General features: G+C 36.8%; 2 protein-coding genes across 3 annotated transcripts in view; one reads left to right on the top strand and one right to left on the bottom strand.

The window, feature by feature from the left end:
• Nucleotides 1-15,278, bottom strand: part of Ctnna1 (catenin alpha 1) — a 173,474-nt gene that overhangs the window by 67,366 nt on the left and 90,830 nt on the right. The window lies entirely within an intron of this gene.
• On the top strand, nucleotides 146-4,193 carry Lrrtm2 (leucine rich repeat transmembrane neuronal 2). The gene is made up of 2 exons (XM_047556841.1): nucleotides 146-634; nucleotides 970-4,193. Exons 1-2 carry the CDS (start codon nucleotides 631-633, stop codon nucleotides 2,514-2,516), a joined length of 1,551 nt encoding a protein of 516 aa, XP_047412797.1. The 5' UTR covers nucleotides 146-630; the 3' UTR covers nucleotides 2,517-4,193.

Below are 15,278 nucleotides of genomic sequence, written 5' to 3'. Positions count from 1 at the left end.
TACACTGAAGGAATATCATGTTTTAAAGTCAAGAATCCTTCTTTCTCACTTTATTGTGATCAGGGGTCTCACAACGACCCCAATACTGTTACAAAGCACAGTGCTTTTTAACAGTAAAGCTTCTGGAAAACCCAAACAAAAGACACGTCACCCGGTGACGTCAGCCTATATACAGTTCTGTGTGGTCGCAGCACATAAGCAAATCCATTCTTGTGCCGTTTCTCGGAAAAGCTTTTCAGTAAATGCACTCATGCTGCTCCAGGAGCTCTTCTCTGCAACAAGCCGCCCATCTGCCATCAACAAGTTAAGACAGAGAGAACTAACGGCTGCGGAAAAGAGAGACTGAAGCTTTGATGACCAGCAGCAAATTGAGGGGAGAAAATTAATGACAAATATTCAAAACTGATTTAGGAGACCAGAGCATCACAGAAAATGAAACCAATGCTTTCCAGAGGTATATGCTAAGGAAAAAACAATTCACCCTGGTGGATTCAATTTTACAAGGAAAGCCTGGGACACAGAAAACAGGAAACTGGTCAAAGGCTCTCCTGCATGTTAGAGCCTTTTACAGACTCACTGCGTTGAGTCTGACAACCTCGACTGAATGCAGCCTCCAATGTACTCAGAAGAATGGGTAAGTCCATGTATTTATGTCTTGTACAGTCAACAAGGAATCACGCTTTTAAAATAAGCCATTGATTTCACGTTTTATGAGGGAATTCACTGTCACATTTTTGGATTTTGAGGTTTAGGTAAAGGCAGCTAAGGATAGGAACATGATTTATCTTCTTTTTAAATGGTTTAAGTTGTGTTCTAATCATACCAACAAGGTTAATTTTTCTGCAGTAAATGAAAAATAAGTTATATGCAGTGAAATCTTTCGACGTAATGTTATGTTTTTTTTAATAGCCCATATGTTCTGCTGAAAAATATTCTATCTTCTTGTTTTCCTTAAATTATATTCTGCAGGCTTACATTTCAAGTGGCCATTAGGGGCCCCTATGCTGGCAGCAATATATGCAATGAGTATGGTTTTAAAAATGCTGCCTGCCCTGGGTATGGCGTGTCCACCCAAATGCCGCTGCGAGAAGCTGCTATTCTACTGCGACTCTCAGGGCTTCCACTCAGTGCCAAACGCCACAGACAAGGGCTCTCTGGGCCTGTCCCTGAGGCACAATCACATCACAGAGCTTGAAAGAGATCAATTTGCCAGCTTCAGTCAACTTACCTGGCTCCACTTAGATCACAATCAAATATCAACAGTAAAAGAAGATGCTTTCCAAGGACTATATAAACTTAAGGAATTAATCTTAAGTTCCAACAAAATATTTTACTTGCCAAATACAACTTTTACCCAACTGATTAACCTGCAAAATTTGGACCTGTCTTTTAATCAGCTGTCATCTCTGCACCCAGAGCTCTTCTATGGCCTTCGGAAGCTGCAGACCTTGCATTTACGTTCCAACTCCCTGCGGACTATCCCAGTACGCCTGTTCTGGGACTGTCGTAGTCTGGAGTTTCTGGATCTGAGCACAAACCGTTTGCGAAGTTTGGCTCGAAATGGATTTGCAGGATTAATCAAACTGAGAGAGCTTCACCTAGAGCACAACCAGCTGACGAAGATTAATTTTGCTCATTTCCTCCGGCTAAGCAGTCTGCACACGCTCTTCTTACAATGGAACAAAATTAGCAACTTGACATGTGGGATGGAGTGGACCTGGAGCACTTTAGAAAAGCTAGACCTGACTGGAAATGAAATCAAAGCCATCGACTTGACAGTGTTTGAAACAATGCCTAATCTTAAAATACTTCTCATGGATAACAACAAGTTAAACAGTCTTGATTCCAAGATCTTAGGCTCCTTGAGATCCCTCACAATCGTTGGCCTCTCTGGCAATCTGTGGGAATGCAGTCCCCGAATATGTGCTCTCGCCTCTTGGCTGGGCAGTTTCCAAGGTCGGTGGGAGCATTCCATCCTATGCCACAGCCCTGACCACACCCAAGGAGAGGATATTCTAGATGCAGTCCATGGATTTCAGCTTTGCTGGAACTTATCAACCACTGTCACTGCCATGGCTACAACTTATAGAGATCCAACCACCGAATATACAAAAAGAATAAGCTCATCAAGTTACCATGTGGGAGACAAAGAAATTCCAACTACTGCAGGCATAGCAGTTACTACAGAGGAACACTTTCCCGAACCAGACAATGCCATCTTTACTCAGCGGGTAATTACAGGAACAATGGCTTTATTGTTTTCTTTCTTTTTTATTATTTTTATAGTGTTCATCTCTAGGAAGTGCTGCCCTCCCACTTTAAGAAGAATTAGGCAGTGCTCAATGATTCAGAACCATAGGCAGCTCCGATCCCAAACACGACTCCATATGTCAAACATGTCAGACCAAGGACCGTATAATGAGTATGAACCCACCCATGAAGGACCCTTCATCATCATTAATGGTTATGGACAGTGCAAGTGTCAGCAGCTGCCATACAAAGAATGTGAAGTATAATACCTACCGTCATCAAAAATCATACCAGATAAGTAACCTATTTTACATAGTAGGGGCTAAATACATATCTAATTTTTACCAATGGTGACATTAAGCCTAATTTTCCAAACCAAGTGGAGACTTAGTTTTTGAAGTGTTGAAGTATTTTTAATTTTTTAAATGAAACCATATTTTAAGTGTTAAATGAAGCAATGATCACATTAATTTGCACTCTTGTTGGAAAGTCTAAAAATGCTTATTTCAAAATAGAATGTTTCACATGTAATTATATACTCGTGTGTAAATATTTACACTAAGGTCTCCATATGCTTTTTTTCTACTGAAAACAGTTTGAAAAGAAGGTATTGAGCAGAAACAGATATGGATCAATACCTATTTGATCACTGTTCTTCATCCCATGTATCACAACTGGTTTGCTGCTTAAAAGGAGACAGCAAAGTTCTCTTTTATAATAATTTGGTATTTACTTAAATCTGTAATCTACTTCCAGTACAAGGAGTAGAATTACATGTATATTGAAGACTGATAAATATTAAACACTTTTCTTCCAGAGTTTCTGCCTGGGTTAGTAGACATTATCTAAGTCCACATCATGAAATCAGCACCCTTTATATAACTCTAATAAGCTGAGTGACTCTTTGATATATTTACACAATGAATCCAAGGGATTGTAAAAAGGTCTCATTACAATGAAATCAATACTAAATAATTATACCAACTTCTGATCATCTGTAGTTTGACTTATAATGAACATGTTGATTTTTGTGGCATGTAGACTATTATTTTAAACTAGTATTAAATTACCCATTTACTAATTAACTTACTAAATCCTATATTTACATCTATGTGAAAAAAATAATTTCAGAGAGAAAAAGGAAAAGCTGAATCCATTTAATAATCCTGACGTGTTCCTTCCAGTTCAGAAAAAACCTCCCCCTACCCACTACCCCGTCACAATCAAAGATGCTTTGACAAAGGGGTTTAAACCTCTTTATTCTGCCTTTTCCTGATCTTTAAATTTTTAAACCTCAAAGAGTCAAATTCAAAATAATTGGGCAGCAACAGGCATAACTAATTCTCATTATAAATGAACTATGAAAAAAATCTGTTTTTATTATATTCTAAATTTTGATCTTTTATTAAAGATACACATTCATATGAGGGAGTGACACTCTTCTATGAGACAGGAACACCACATTACCAAAGTGAGTCTTAGGCCAAAACACTCAAAATAATCTACACAGCCACATAGCAGTAACCAGAAGGCAGCACAGAAGTGAGGGGATGAAGAGCAAAGAAAGATTTTGAAACCTGACTTTTAGATTAGCTCAAGTAACTAAGCAGCCAAGAGTGATTACACACAATCTGCACCAAACAGGGCAAGGCCCCAGGACCTGCACTGAAAAGGGAAGAGGGGGAGGTTCTCCAGTGTAAATACGAACATTCCATAATAACAAATGATAATGATGCCCATTTTTTCATGCAGAAACCAACCACAAGTATTCTATTTCTTCAATTATGACTTCTATGATAAAACTATGGCATATTTGGGGTACAGATGCAATTTAACAATTCACGCAGAAATTTTCCATAAAGAAGCTACTGTGTATGTAAAAAAAAAAAAAAAAACTCTGAAATTAGAACACTAACTTGATTTTAGAAAAGTGAGCATTTTTACAACTGTCATTTTACTGTATGTTAAAAAAGGTATAAATCTTTAGAGGAAATCACTACCATAAAGCAAGAGAGAGAGAGAGAGAGAGATATTTTACATATATGTTAACATTATATCCTTCACTCAAGGCATATTTTCTTCCCAGGATTGAATTTTAAAATATATTAACTCTATAGTTTCACCCACTAGATTTAGCCGTAATATTTCTCTAATACTGAAAAGGTTACCTACATTTCAAAGAATATGTGTCTCAGTAAAAAGCAGACAAGATTACAAATAATGATGAAAATGTGCTCTCTACATTTCTTAAGGTGGGTAGATTAGTTTGTCAAAGCCTCAGCCCAGTTCAGTTCAGTTATTTTCAGTGGGTAAGCATTTCATCTCTTGTTAAACCAGACACTGTCATGCCCAGGCAGACAGAAGCTGATTTTTCTGGCATAGAGTGCAGTGCACTACTTCCCCATGGAGGGGCTGGATCAGAAGCCCCATTACAAATGAGAACTCCATGGCTAAAATTTACCAACTCACTTATCAGGGTGACCATAGCCATTTGTCAGATGACAGATAGCTTGTTCACAATACAACTCTGAACACACAAGATTTATTTCATCAGCCCTGAAGAATAGAAGAAGGGGATTTCCCATCATTTCAAATTACAACCAAAATTAAATCAAACTGAGTTGAAGGATAAGAAATATTAGCTAGAAATTCCCACATTAATCCTAAAAGGATATAGTTAGTAAAATGGACCATCAGTTGACAAAATCCTTAACATATATGAAAAAGCAAGTCATTTAATAATAATCAGGGAAACAGCTTTACAATGGCCACCAAAGCATTCTTTTCAGTTGAAAAATAACTTTTTTTTTTTAAACTCTCCACATCTTGGGGTAACACCCACTGAGAAAAGAGAAGAGTGCCAAAAATGAATTTTCCTTTCTCACTTAAAAGCACAAATTTTCCTTTTTAATTTCCTATAGAAAGCAGGGTTCCATTGAATTGTCTACTTGGATTTCAGTTATCAGCACAGGTTTGAAGATGAGACTGTCAACTGTGTTCTTTTCACCAACTGTGCTCTTTTTGGCCAGGGTGGAGGAATATCACAGAAACACTACAGATCTGGTCACTATGCCAGGGCTTTTGTTTTGTGGAAGGGGTCTTATTCACTTCACCATCTATCCACCTACCCTTCCTCCCTGCCCCCATCCAATTTTCAAGGTTATAGGAAAATATTAATCAAGAACTAGAAAAATAATCCCTTTTCTTCTGGAAAAAGGAAAACCAAAGATGACTATGATACCATATCTACCTAGGAACCAAGAACTAGTTTGCAATTATTTCTATTCATTTCTGTAGCCTGCCAGAGATTTAAATCACCTTTCTGAAAAGAGTGGGCTGGTAAATTTGCAAATCTACTCAACTCTGAGAACACTTACTGCCAGCATCAAAAAGCAAAGATACTAATTTTTAAGCCAAAAATCTGTACTAACACATGTAATTTCTTAATATGCCTAAGTTAATCTCTGTACCAATTCAATGAATAGAATTGTCTGAACTTCCCAACTCCCACTAATTATTAAAATCCATCTGCTTATTCTAATGCTAGTCACCAAGAGCTAGACTCCATCTTCCTAATAAAAATGAGTTCTATGTAATACTAGGTCTGAATCCTATAAAATTCATAACTGGCTTATTATTTTCTTATAACGTACTTCCTATACACAGATACTGGTGGGGGGGCTATAAATTCCATTTTTCTGTCTCTCTCTCTAACATGTGGATATCAACATAAAATTTTTAAAGAATATTTTTAACAGCTGATTTACACAGTCATTTTTCTAGTACAGCAATACAGCAACAGACCTATCTCAAATGTCTGTTGGGGGCAGTTTTCATACCTTATTGGTTGAAGTGCTTGAGTCAGAAAAAGACAAAAATGATGAGGTCATTCATAGATAATTAAATATTTCTACCTATCTAACCTGGGACAAACTCACAGTACTTGAATAAGGTCCAAAAACATAGAAAATTACTATTCAAGTTTTCATTCTGCTACTGCAAACATTAGGAAACTTCTGCAACTTTCAACTAACCTTTTCTTCCTTGATTTAAAAAAAAAAAAAAGTCTGATATAGAAAATGTTTGGTGAGCCTATCAATACTGAGATTGGAAACTCAAAGTACAGTTCAAATACATGTGTTCAATCACCTTCAAGAGCCATTTTTTTTTGGGGGGGGAGATGGGCAGATGGGTTGGGGGTGGGAAGAACATACTATTATACAGGGAGTCTTGGGGGGAGGGTAACAAAGTACAGTGTACAGGAAAGTTTTGTTATTAAAATTGTGTATACTGTAAAAAGTGAATGTCTCTCTCTTTTGTTTCCCTGATGACCCATCATTATTGACATGAAAAACTTGAAAAGTTATTTGTGATAGAAAAGAAACCTTGTATGAACAGCTGAGCTGTTTTGTACCATGTTCCTCTATAATGCCAAATATGTCAGTGGAAAAAAGGGCAGCTAATCACCTACCTCTATGCTTCAAAAGGTAAAACTAGGCTAAGAAAGCAAAGGTCAAGGTAGGACACTACAAAGTTGCTGAACAATAAGAAGTTGTTCTGTCATAAGCCTTAACAAATAGACAGAATATAGAGCTCACAGGGCCTGGGATTGGCTGTTCTTCCAATCTTCCCACACAAAGGACTGCCACCACAACTTGGGGAGGTTTAAAATGGCACCTGGCCTCTACCTCAGTTATAGTTAGGGTAGATTCAAGCATCACCTTTCATACCGCTCATCAAAGACGACTGGTACTGACCATGCAGAGACCACTAGGCTCCCTACAGGATCTACTCTACCAGATCAGGGGATAAGAATGATAAAAGGAATGGAAGATTTTTAACTAGTGTTCTTCAGTTGGCATAAATACCCTCAGATGGAATGCCATGCCTGGGCAGCACTAGGGCAGAAACTTCCAGGAACTGAATGCCAAATGTCTGCCATACTTGCCAGGGTGCACTTCATGCTTCTTCTGCCTCAGAATAGCACAGTAGAACCGGACAAAGGAATAAATAGGTCAACTTTTTCCCCAACACCCAAGGATGCTGGGATAAGAAAGGCTAAGATAGTTTTCATGCCAGGAGCCTCAGTTGTAACTAGTGTAGAGACAGGAAGCACAGCACCCAATTTCACTGTCAAACTCATTCCATCTGCACTAGAGGACATAGATGATGGTGGTTTCAAATTGCACAGAAGGAACAATTACCACTTTATGGAGTTAAAAGGAAGACTTATTAACATAATTCTTGCAAATATTAATCTTGAAAATCCCAAGTAAAGTTACATATGATTTCTTAAACACTTACTTTATTAATTTTGCCTGTTAAGTCCACAGCATTCTCAGGTTCCCACTCAAATACATAATAGACTTCTTCAAGAGGTCCCCCTGCCTTTTAAAATATAAATTTAACCAGTTGGGTACACAAGTCTCTCTAGTACAAAATGTACTATAAATTATCTTTATAAATGGAGAAGGAAAAAAGAATTGAAAGGTCATAGCTATCCTAAACATCCTTCCTTAGCATGAGTTTGGCCTTCCTCCTCATTAACTGATGTTCTGAGAACACTGTTAAGGACAGCTCCTGAACCTCCCCTTCGACTTTCTAAAGGGGACATTAAAGAGTAAGCAATCTTCAAGGCAAATCCAATGAGACATCTTATACTGCAAAGCCCACAAACTTAAAAATATTCTTTCTCTCTCTACATGGAGGTCTAACAAGAAAGCCTTCGAAGGACGATAACGACTTCAGTTTCCCAAGGCCTCCAACTCAGAAACTCCTGCTAGAAATCCAGCATGAAGGAGCACCTGTGAACAACCCTGATGGGCAGAGGCCAATGACTCATCCTTTACTTTAAGAATCAGATTTTAAAACAGCAGCCCCAGAGGCAATTCCCAAAGTCTTTTACAGCTTTCAAGAGACTTCAGCAAGAACCACAGGGAAGAGATACAAGAGCCATAGTTAAACATGAACGTTATTGAATAACACATTCACAATTGTGTTTAGAGCACATTAACTTCAAAAACTATCACCATTTATATTAGCTCACCTAATTCATCATTATGAGGGTCAAAAAGATCTTGTGATAAACAAAAACTTTCCCATGGGGATGTAGCTCAGTAGTAGAGCACTCGCCTAGCATGCATAAGATCCTTGGTTCCATCCCCAGCACCACCCACCTCCAAAATTAATTCAGGCTCAATGGTGCGCACCTGTAATCTCAACATTTTGTAAGGCTGAGGTGGGAGGATCATTTGAGCCCAGGAGTTTGGAGTTTGGGACCAGTCTAAGCAATACAGGGAAACTCCATCTCAAAAAATGAAGTAAATAACCTGGGTTGGGGATATAGCTCAGTTGGTAAAGTGCTTGCGCAGCACGCACAAGGTCCTGGGTTCAATCCTCAGCACCACAATAAATAAATAAATAAAATGACCCACATAAAATACATGAAGGGCAACCACTAACCACCCAAAACTTCTGAAAATATATGTAAATACACACAACAATACATGTACATACACATAACTTATTGCTTAGAGTTAATGACACTTAGAATAATGTATTAACATGTTCAGTGTAGTTGAAATAGGATGCAAAAAGATCAAAACGAGGGATTCTTAACCCCAAGAGTTAAGGATGTTTCAGAGAATTCAAGAAACTCTTAAAATAAATGCAATATTGTGTGTGAGTTCAGAGATTTCAATAGGTCCTAAAGGGTTTTTGAAAACTCAAAAGGGTTTGAAAGCCCTGGTAGAGCAATAAAATGGTTATACCAGTTTGGCCTTGATCTTCTCCATGGCTAAGACAAAGAACGAAATCAACAGCTTTCATATGGTAAAGAAAAGCACTGGCTTACCTAGGGGAAAGACATTTAAGTACAAAAATCTATGAATGAATTTTAAAACAGAGCCAGCTGTAGGAATAATAAGGGAAAATGTTGGCGACTTTTAGGTTTGGGAGAATAAGCAGAATTTTTCTTTGTGTCAACCCTTGGTTAGCATCCTATACATCCATGCTGCATGCTTTGATGATGATCTAGTCTTTGTGATGACCCAATGTTTGAGCCTAGAAAGGTCTGTAAGAATGAATGCATAGTTTCTTGAAGAGTAAGTAGTTCATGTTTCCTCCTTATCATATCCCAAATTACACTGTTTCTATACATACACAGGAGACTCAGTAAAACAGTTATTACAGTATATTACACATCTTCTAGACTGGGATACAATTTAAAATTTAAAACATCTTCCACATGTTGGGGACTTAGCTCAGTGGCAGAGCACTTGCTTGGCATGCACAGGATCCTAGGTTTGATCTTCAGTACTGCAATTCCCCTCACACAAAAAATGATCTTCCACTACATCAGGAACAAAGAGAAGCATGTTTCGTTCAACATCTCTAGTTGTTGATGATAATCATTAATGTTCTCCATGGATAAGAATCTATAAGATGATATATTTTTAAAAGATATAGCAATCACTGGTCTGACTAGCTATCAGAAATTTTAAACTTTAATATTTAAACCTTATTATAAGCCATTAGTAAAACAACCTATATTTCAACAGGAGTAAGTAAAGTAAGCATAGTTAAGAGGCCTGCTCCATACTTGAACCTGTGACCCTGGACAAGTCTTCCACCCACTGTGTTTTGGGCCCTTCACCCCTACAACAGAATTAACAGTATTAACAACCACAGAGAAATTTATTCATGTAAAGTTCTGGGGCTTGAACACAGTAAATGCTCAAAAATGTCTGCTGCTTTTAATAGCAACATGTAGAGAACAAAATGCTACAGACCCATCAGTAGAGAATTTAGTCACATTAAAAGCATGTTAGACTCATGTGTTGCTTCCCTAAAATTAATTTTCTAGACTGACTTTCTTCTCTTATTAAGTTAATGTGGAGTATCCATAATGAAGATTGATAATTTAAGAGTTTTCAATAAGCCTCAACAATTGGGTTATACTTTTCACATCTAATATTGATATAAAACTGACCACATTAACTCATGCTCAAGGTAATCTGCTCTATAAAATGCACTGTAACATTAAATACAACATTACTCTGGTTTGTCTTTATGAATCAAAGCTAAAATTTCTAAAGGTTCAGAATCCCTAATTCAAGATTCCTTCTGGGTTATCTCTTAAAATCAAGTGATGCCTCTTAGATTCCTTTTCATTAAAATTATATAGGACAATACATATGACCCATTATCATAAATGGATACTATTTTTACAAAAAAAAAATAATAACCACTGATGTTTCAGGTTCTAATAATTCTATTTTAGGACAAACTACATGATCGAGAATTAAGGATCACTATTATGTTCATTTTTGCATAGAGTACATGTATATCAAGTCTATCGCATCTAACTTAGGAAGCAGACCTTCCAACTGTGGCAGATTTGGTCCAAGGCAGATCTGGCAGAATTACTGAGGAATGTGAGCAAGAGAAAGGTATAAGAATTTAAAATCGAAGACCAACCCTTTAGTTCAGTGCACACATCAGGATGTTTCACATTAGCTGGATAATGATCCTCCATGTTACCAAAATCTTTATTCAATATAAAGCCTGCTCTGAATTAACGTATCTGAATGAAAGTTATGCCCAGACCTCAAGTGAAGAACTTCCTTCTAAGCACTGTATTTCCAAGACCATGATCTAGGTTATCGATAAGGAAAATTACTTTGTATACTCCATCATCCACAATTTTTCTCTACTTTTCCACATCGCTTGACTTGTTATCTGCTTCTCCTTACGGCACTCAAAATTTCAAAAAATTTTACTCATAATTAATTGCTGAGTACCCACCTTCTAAGAAATATCTACAATTTACACACTACTCTACAATTTCACAAAACTTTCAATGGCAAACTGATCTACACGATTCAGTGAACACAAGTAGAAACACAATCACTCACCTGAGCTATCTTCTCAGTCCGTCGTCTTTGCAAATATTCAAATACAAAATGTTTAATCATTTTGCTTATATTTGCAGAAGAAGAGGAATACCCAGTCATTTAAGAAGTAAACATTTTTTGCTATTAACAATTAGCACTTATTCTAGCTCTTTGAACAAATAAAATCCCCAACACCATTTGCAACTTTAATATGACTTGCTATTTTGTTGTTTTTATTTGGGGACACGGGATGTACAATGGGATGTAGACAACATGTCTGTGGCAATTTCAGAAATGCAGGGTTCTTGTGGTAAGGATAGGCAATAATCCTTACTTCCCTCATCTATGCTGTGAAAGTACATTTCAGTTTTCTCAAAGAACTGGTCACAAAAATGCTGACCTTTCAGGTGAAAGTATGTTCTGCCATAATTTTTGCTTCAAAAAGAGAAAAAGAAATGAGGCTCAGGTAGTAGTAACTATAACTATACCATGCTATGACAGTGCATTTGGCCCACACAAAGAATTATGTTCAGACATTCCAAAACATTCTCCTTTGCAGGGTTCAACCAAATTCTGAAATGCCCTTTAATATTTCCTTTAAAATTAAATAAATTTAAGTTGAAACTCAAAAAAACACAGCAACAAACAAACAACAAAAAAGAACCGTGTTTAGGGTGACCCAACAATGCTACTTCTCTATGATCAACCTCTCTACTTTCCCTTGAAACTTACCAGGGGGGAAAAATAGTAATGAAAAAGGAAGGGGAAAGAATCTACCATCCTCAGCACACTGCTGCAGGCAACTGGGACAGTGCCATGTCATTATATCTCCCTTTTTTGTCCTGTTAATCCCTCAGGCCAGTGTAGGACAAAACTGCTCTCTGACACTTGCCATCAACTTGAACAACTAGAATCCACTTAATCATTGAGTTAAAACTGCCAGCATAAGATTTACTTATTTCTTTATCCAAAAAAAAACAAACAAACAAAAAAAAAAAAAAACTAATAGTAGGTGGTCAGGAATTTTCTTTTGTTTGATGCAGTGTTGCTAAAGTGTCAAAAGACATTACCTAAGCAATATGGTCATCTAGACATCCAATCTGTGCTCTCTTTAGAATTAGATGTGAGAGGGCTGGTGTTTTGGTTCAGTGGCAGAGTGCTCACTTAGCATGTGTAAGGCCCTGGGTTTGATCCTCAGCACCACAAAAAAATAAAAATAAAATAAAGATATTGTGTCTGTCTACAACTAATAAATAAATAAATAAATAAATAAAAATAATTAGCTGTGAGGGGAATCATAGGTGGATTATAAAGAGTAGGATAAACTGCCAAAGGGTTTACCTAAAGTCTAGCTGACATTTCCACCAAATCCATTAACCTAATATACAACAAAAATTATTAAGCAAATACATTCCATTTAAAAAAATCATAAGTCTACCAACTTCTCAAAATAATAATCAGAATTTTGAAGATCTTGACTTTTAAACACTTTATGTCAACCTTTAAACACACACACACACACACACACACACACACACACACACACCCCTACTTCAGCATAAACTGAGGAGAGAGCCTGAGGATTTAGTTATAACCTTTCAAAGACTGGACACTTCATTCATTTACAAGTAACTAGCATTTTAACTCACTGAATTCCTGGCAACAGCTAAAATTAAGAAAACATGGATGAACACATTGACAAGGAGGTGGGGGGAGACAAAGTTTAAGATTCGGTTTGTGATGTATTAAAGTTAGGCTTTATAAATTGTTTAAGTAGAGATGAGAAGTCCACAGGAATAGTGCAGGCTGGAAATAATTGAGAAGTTTATTATTAGTGAATACAGGTATTTAACATTATGAGCTTAGATGAGATCACCAAAGGAATGAATGTAGATAGAGAAGAGACTCACAGATCCATACTTTTTTCCTAGACCAGTCTGAGGGTAGGAAGGCAGGAGGGAGAGATTGATTAATCTACCTACCTATCTAGAACTGAAATTTGTTATGTTGCCCAGGCCTTCTTCAAACTCTTGGGTTCAAGCAATCCTACTGCCTCAGCCTCCTGTATATCTGGGACCAGGCATGTGTTACCATGCCTGATAAGTCTAAGAAATCTTCGAACAATATCAAAAAACAATCACCAAAAGGGGTAGTGGGGTGGATTTCAAGGTTACTTGGGCAAAGCACTTCAGGAAAAATAATAGGAGTATGGTAAGCTTAATTAATAAAAGTTATCTGAAACCTTAAAGCACCAAAAGAATTTTTGGCAATTAAAGATCTGTACATATACTACTTTAGGAAGTCACAATGATAACTAAAATAACCATTCCTTCATTCATCTGACCTCTGAGTAGATTCCCTAGGCCAAGTAGGTCCTAGGTATGACCCTGTACTCAATGAATGAAGTCAATGTATTAAACAAAAGAACCAATAAAAGATCATAGGACAATCAGAAAAGGTTTTATTTCTGGAGGAAATGTACAATTCACTTACTTGTATTACAAGACTACCAAATGTTTGATAAAAAGATAACCATAGTCAGATACAATGGAGCATGCTATAATCCCAGCAACAAAGGAGGGTGGGGCAGGACGATCGTAAGTTTGAGGCCAGCTTCAACAACTTAGCAAGGACCTAAACTACTTAGTGAGAGCCTATCTTTAAAAATAAAAAGGATTGGGGATACAGTTCAGTGGTGAAGCATCCCTGGGCTCAATCCCCACTCCAAAAAAAAATAAAAGAAAGAAAACATATAATTTTATATATCCTGGCAAAGGTGTGGTATGTGTATTTATCAAGCTCAAAATAGTACAAAGATTTGTACATTTCACTGTGTATGAAATTTACCTCAAAAAAGTGAACTCTAATGACATGTAAGCTGCAGTGCTTTAGAAAAGTATGCATTTTCAACTGACTTTATAGCAAAAAAACAAGACGGATACAGGAATGAATAAATATGTGATAAATCAAATACAATAAAATGTTAACAGAATCAAGAAAGTAGGTGTATGTATATGGCTATTCACTATGCAGGCCTTTCAGCTTCTATATATGGAAATTTTCATAAAATAATGGAAGGAAAAAAGTATAATTGTCATTGTAATTTTTTGCCAATGGTATTGGCAATCTAACACATTATTCCTCTCAACTAGACATATAGTATTTTATGGTGGCTAAGGGCTCAAATTCTAGAACCAGTGTGAGTTCAAAGTGTAGCACCTCCACTTACCAGCTATGGGAACTTGTACAAGTCATCAGACCTTAATACCTTAACAGTACCAAATTCATGCTTTGATGATTAAGTGAGAGTGTATAAAAAGCACTTAAAATTCCTGGCACATAATAAGCACTGAAGAATGAGATCTATTATTAATTTTATGCTAGTATTATTAAGTATTCTTAAATAATCCAAGAAGTACCTCAACTTCCACTATACCTACATTAATAAAATGCTAAGGTGCTGGACCCTTGCCCTAAGGAGTTTACAATTTAGTTAGAGATAAAACTAACAACATTCAATAAATAACTAATATAAGAGAATAACCCCAGAAATGTGAAGTGCCACCCAGATTACTGATATTTAGAAAAGAGGGAGGATACTTAAGAATGTAGTGGAGAAATGAAACTTTGGCTTGGAAGAAAAGCATGATTTCTATACAGCTGGGTATAGAAGTCACCAGAGCCACTAATCAGACAGATGATACCCATTAACTGCAGTAATGACCGAAAGGACAGGAGGATTATGCTGCCAGGAAGCGAGCCGAGATTTTACATAGTCAAAAGAGCACCTACTCCAGGTTTCTGTACAGTTGGGATATGATGACCAAAGCAATGACTTAGAAAGATGTATTCTGATCAAGATGTACCACAGTCTTGAGTTCTCACACCATCTTTCAAGTGTTCACTACCAATCTCCAATCTGAAAACATTTTTCAGAAAAGATACATAATTTCTTTCTAATAGACTTTCATGTTTAGTTTTCTTTTCTAGTCTCAATAAGGACTTCTTCTTATGGATTAGGCACAGAAAAGGCAGAATTTTTCCACATAGGAAAAGTTCTAGTTTGAGTCTTATTCATCCCCAATAAAATCTACCCCTTTTTTCAAACTGAATCATGTACTCTTAAAATGTTAG

Source organism: Sciurus carolinensis, chromosome 6 (genome assembly GCF_902686445.1).
Source record: "Sciurus carolinensis chromosome 6, mSciCar1.2, whole genome shotgun sequence".
NCBI lineage: Eukaryota > Metazoa > Chordata > Mammalia > Rodentia > Sciuridae > Sciurus > Sciurus carolinensis.
The sequence above is the reverse complement of the archived record's forward strand: the minus strand, read 5'-3'. Positions and strand labels throughout refer to the sequence as shown.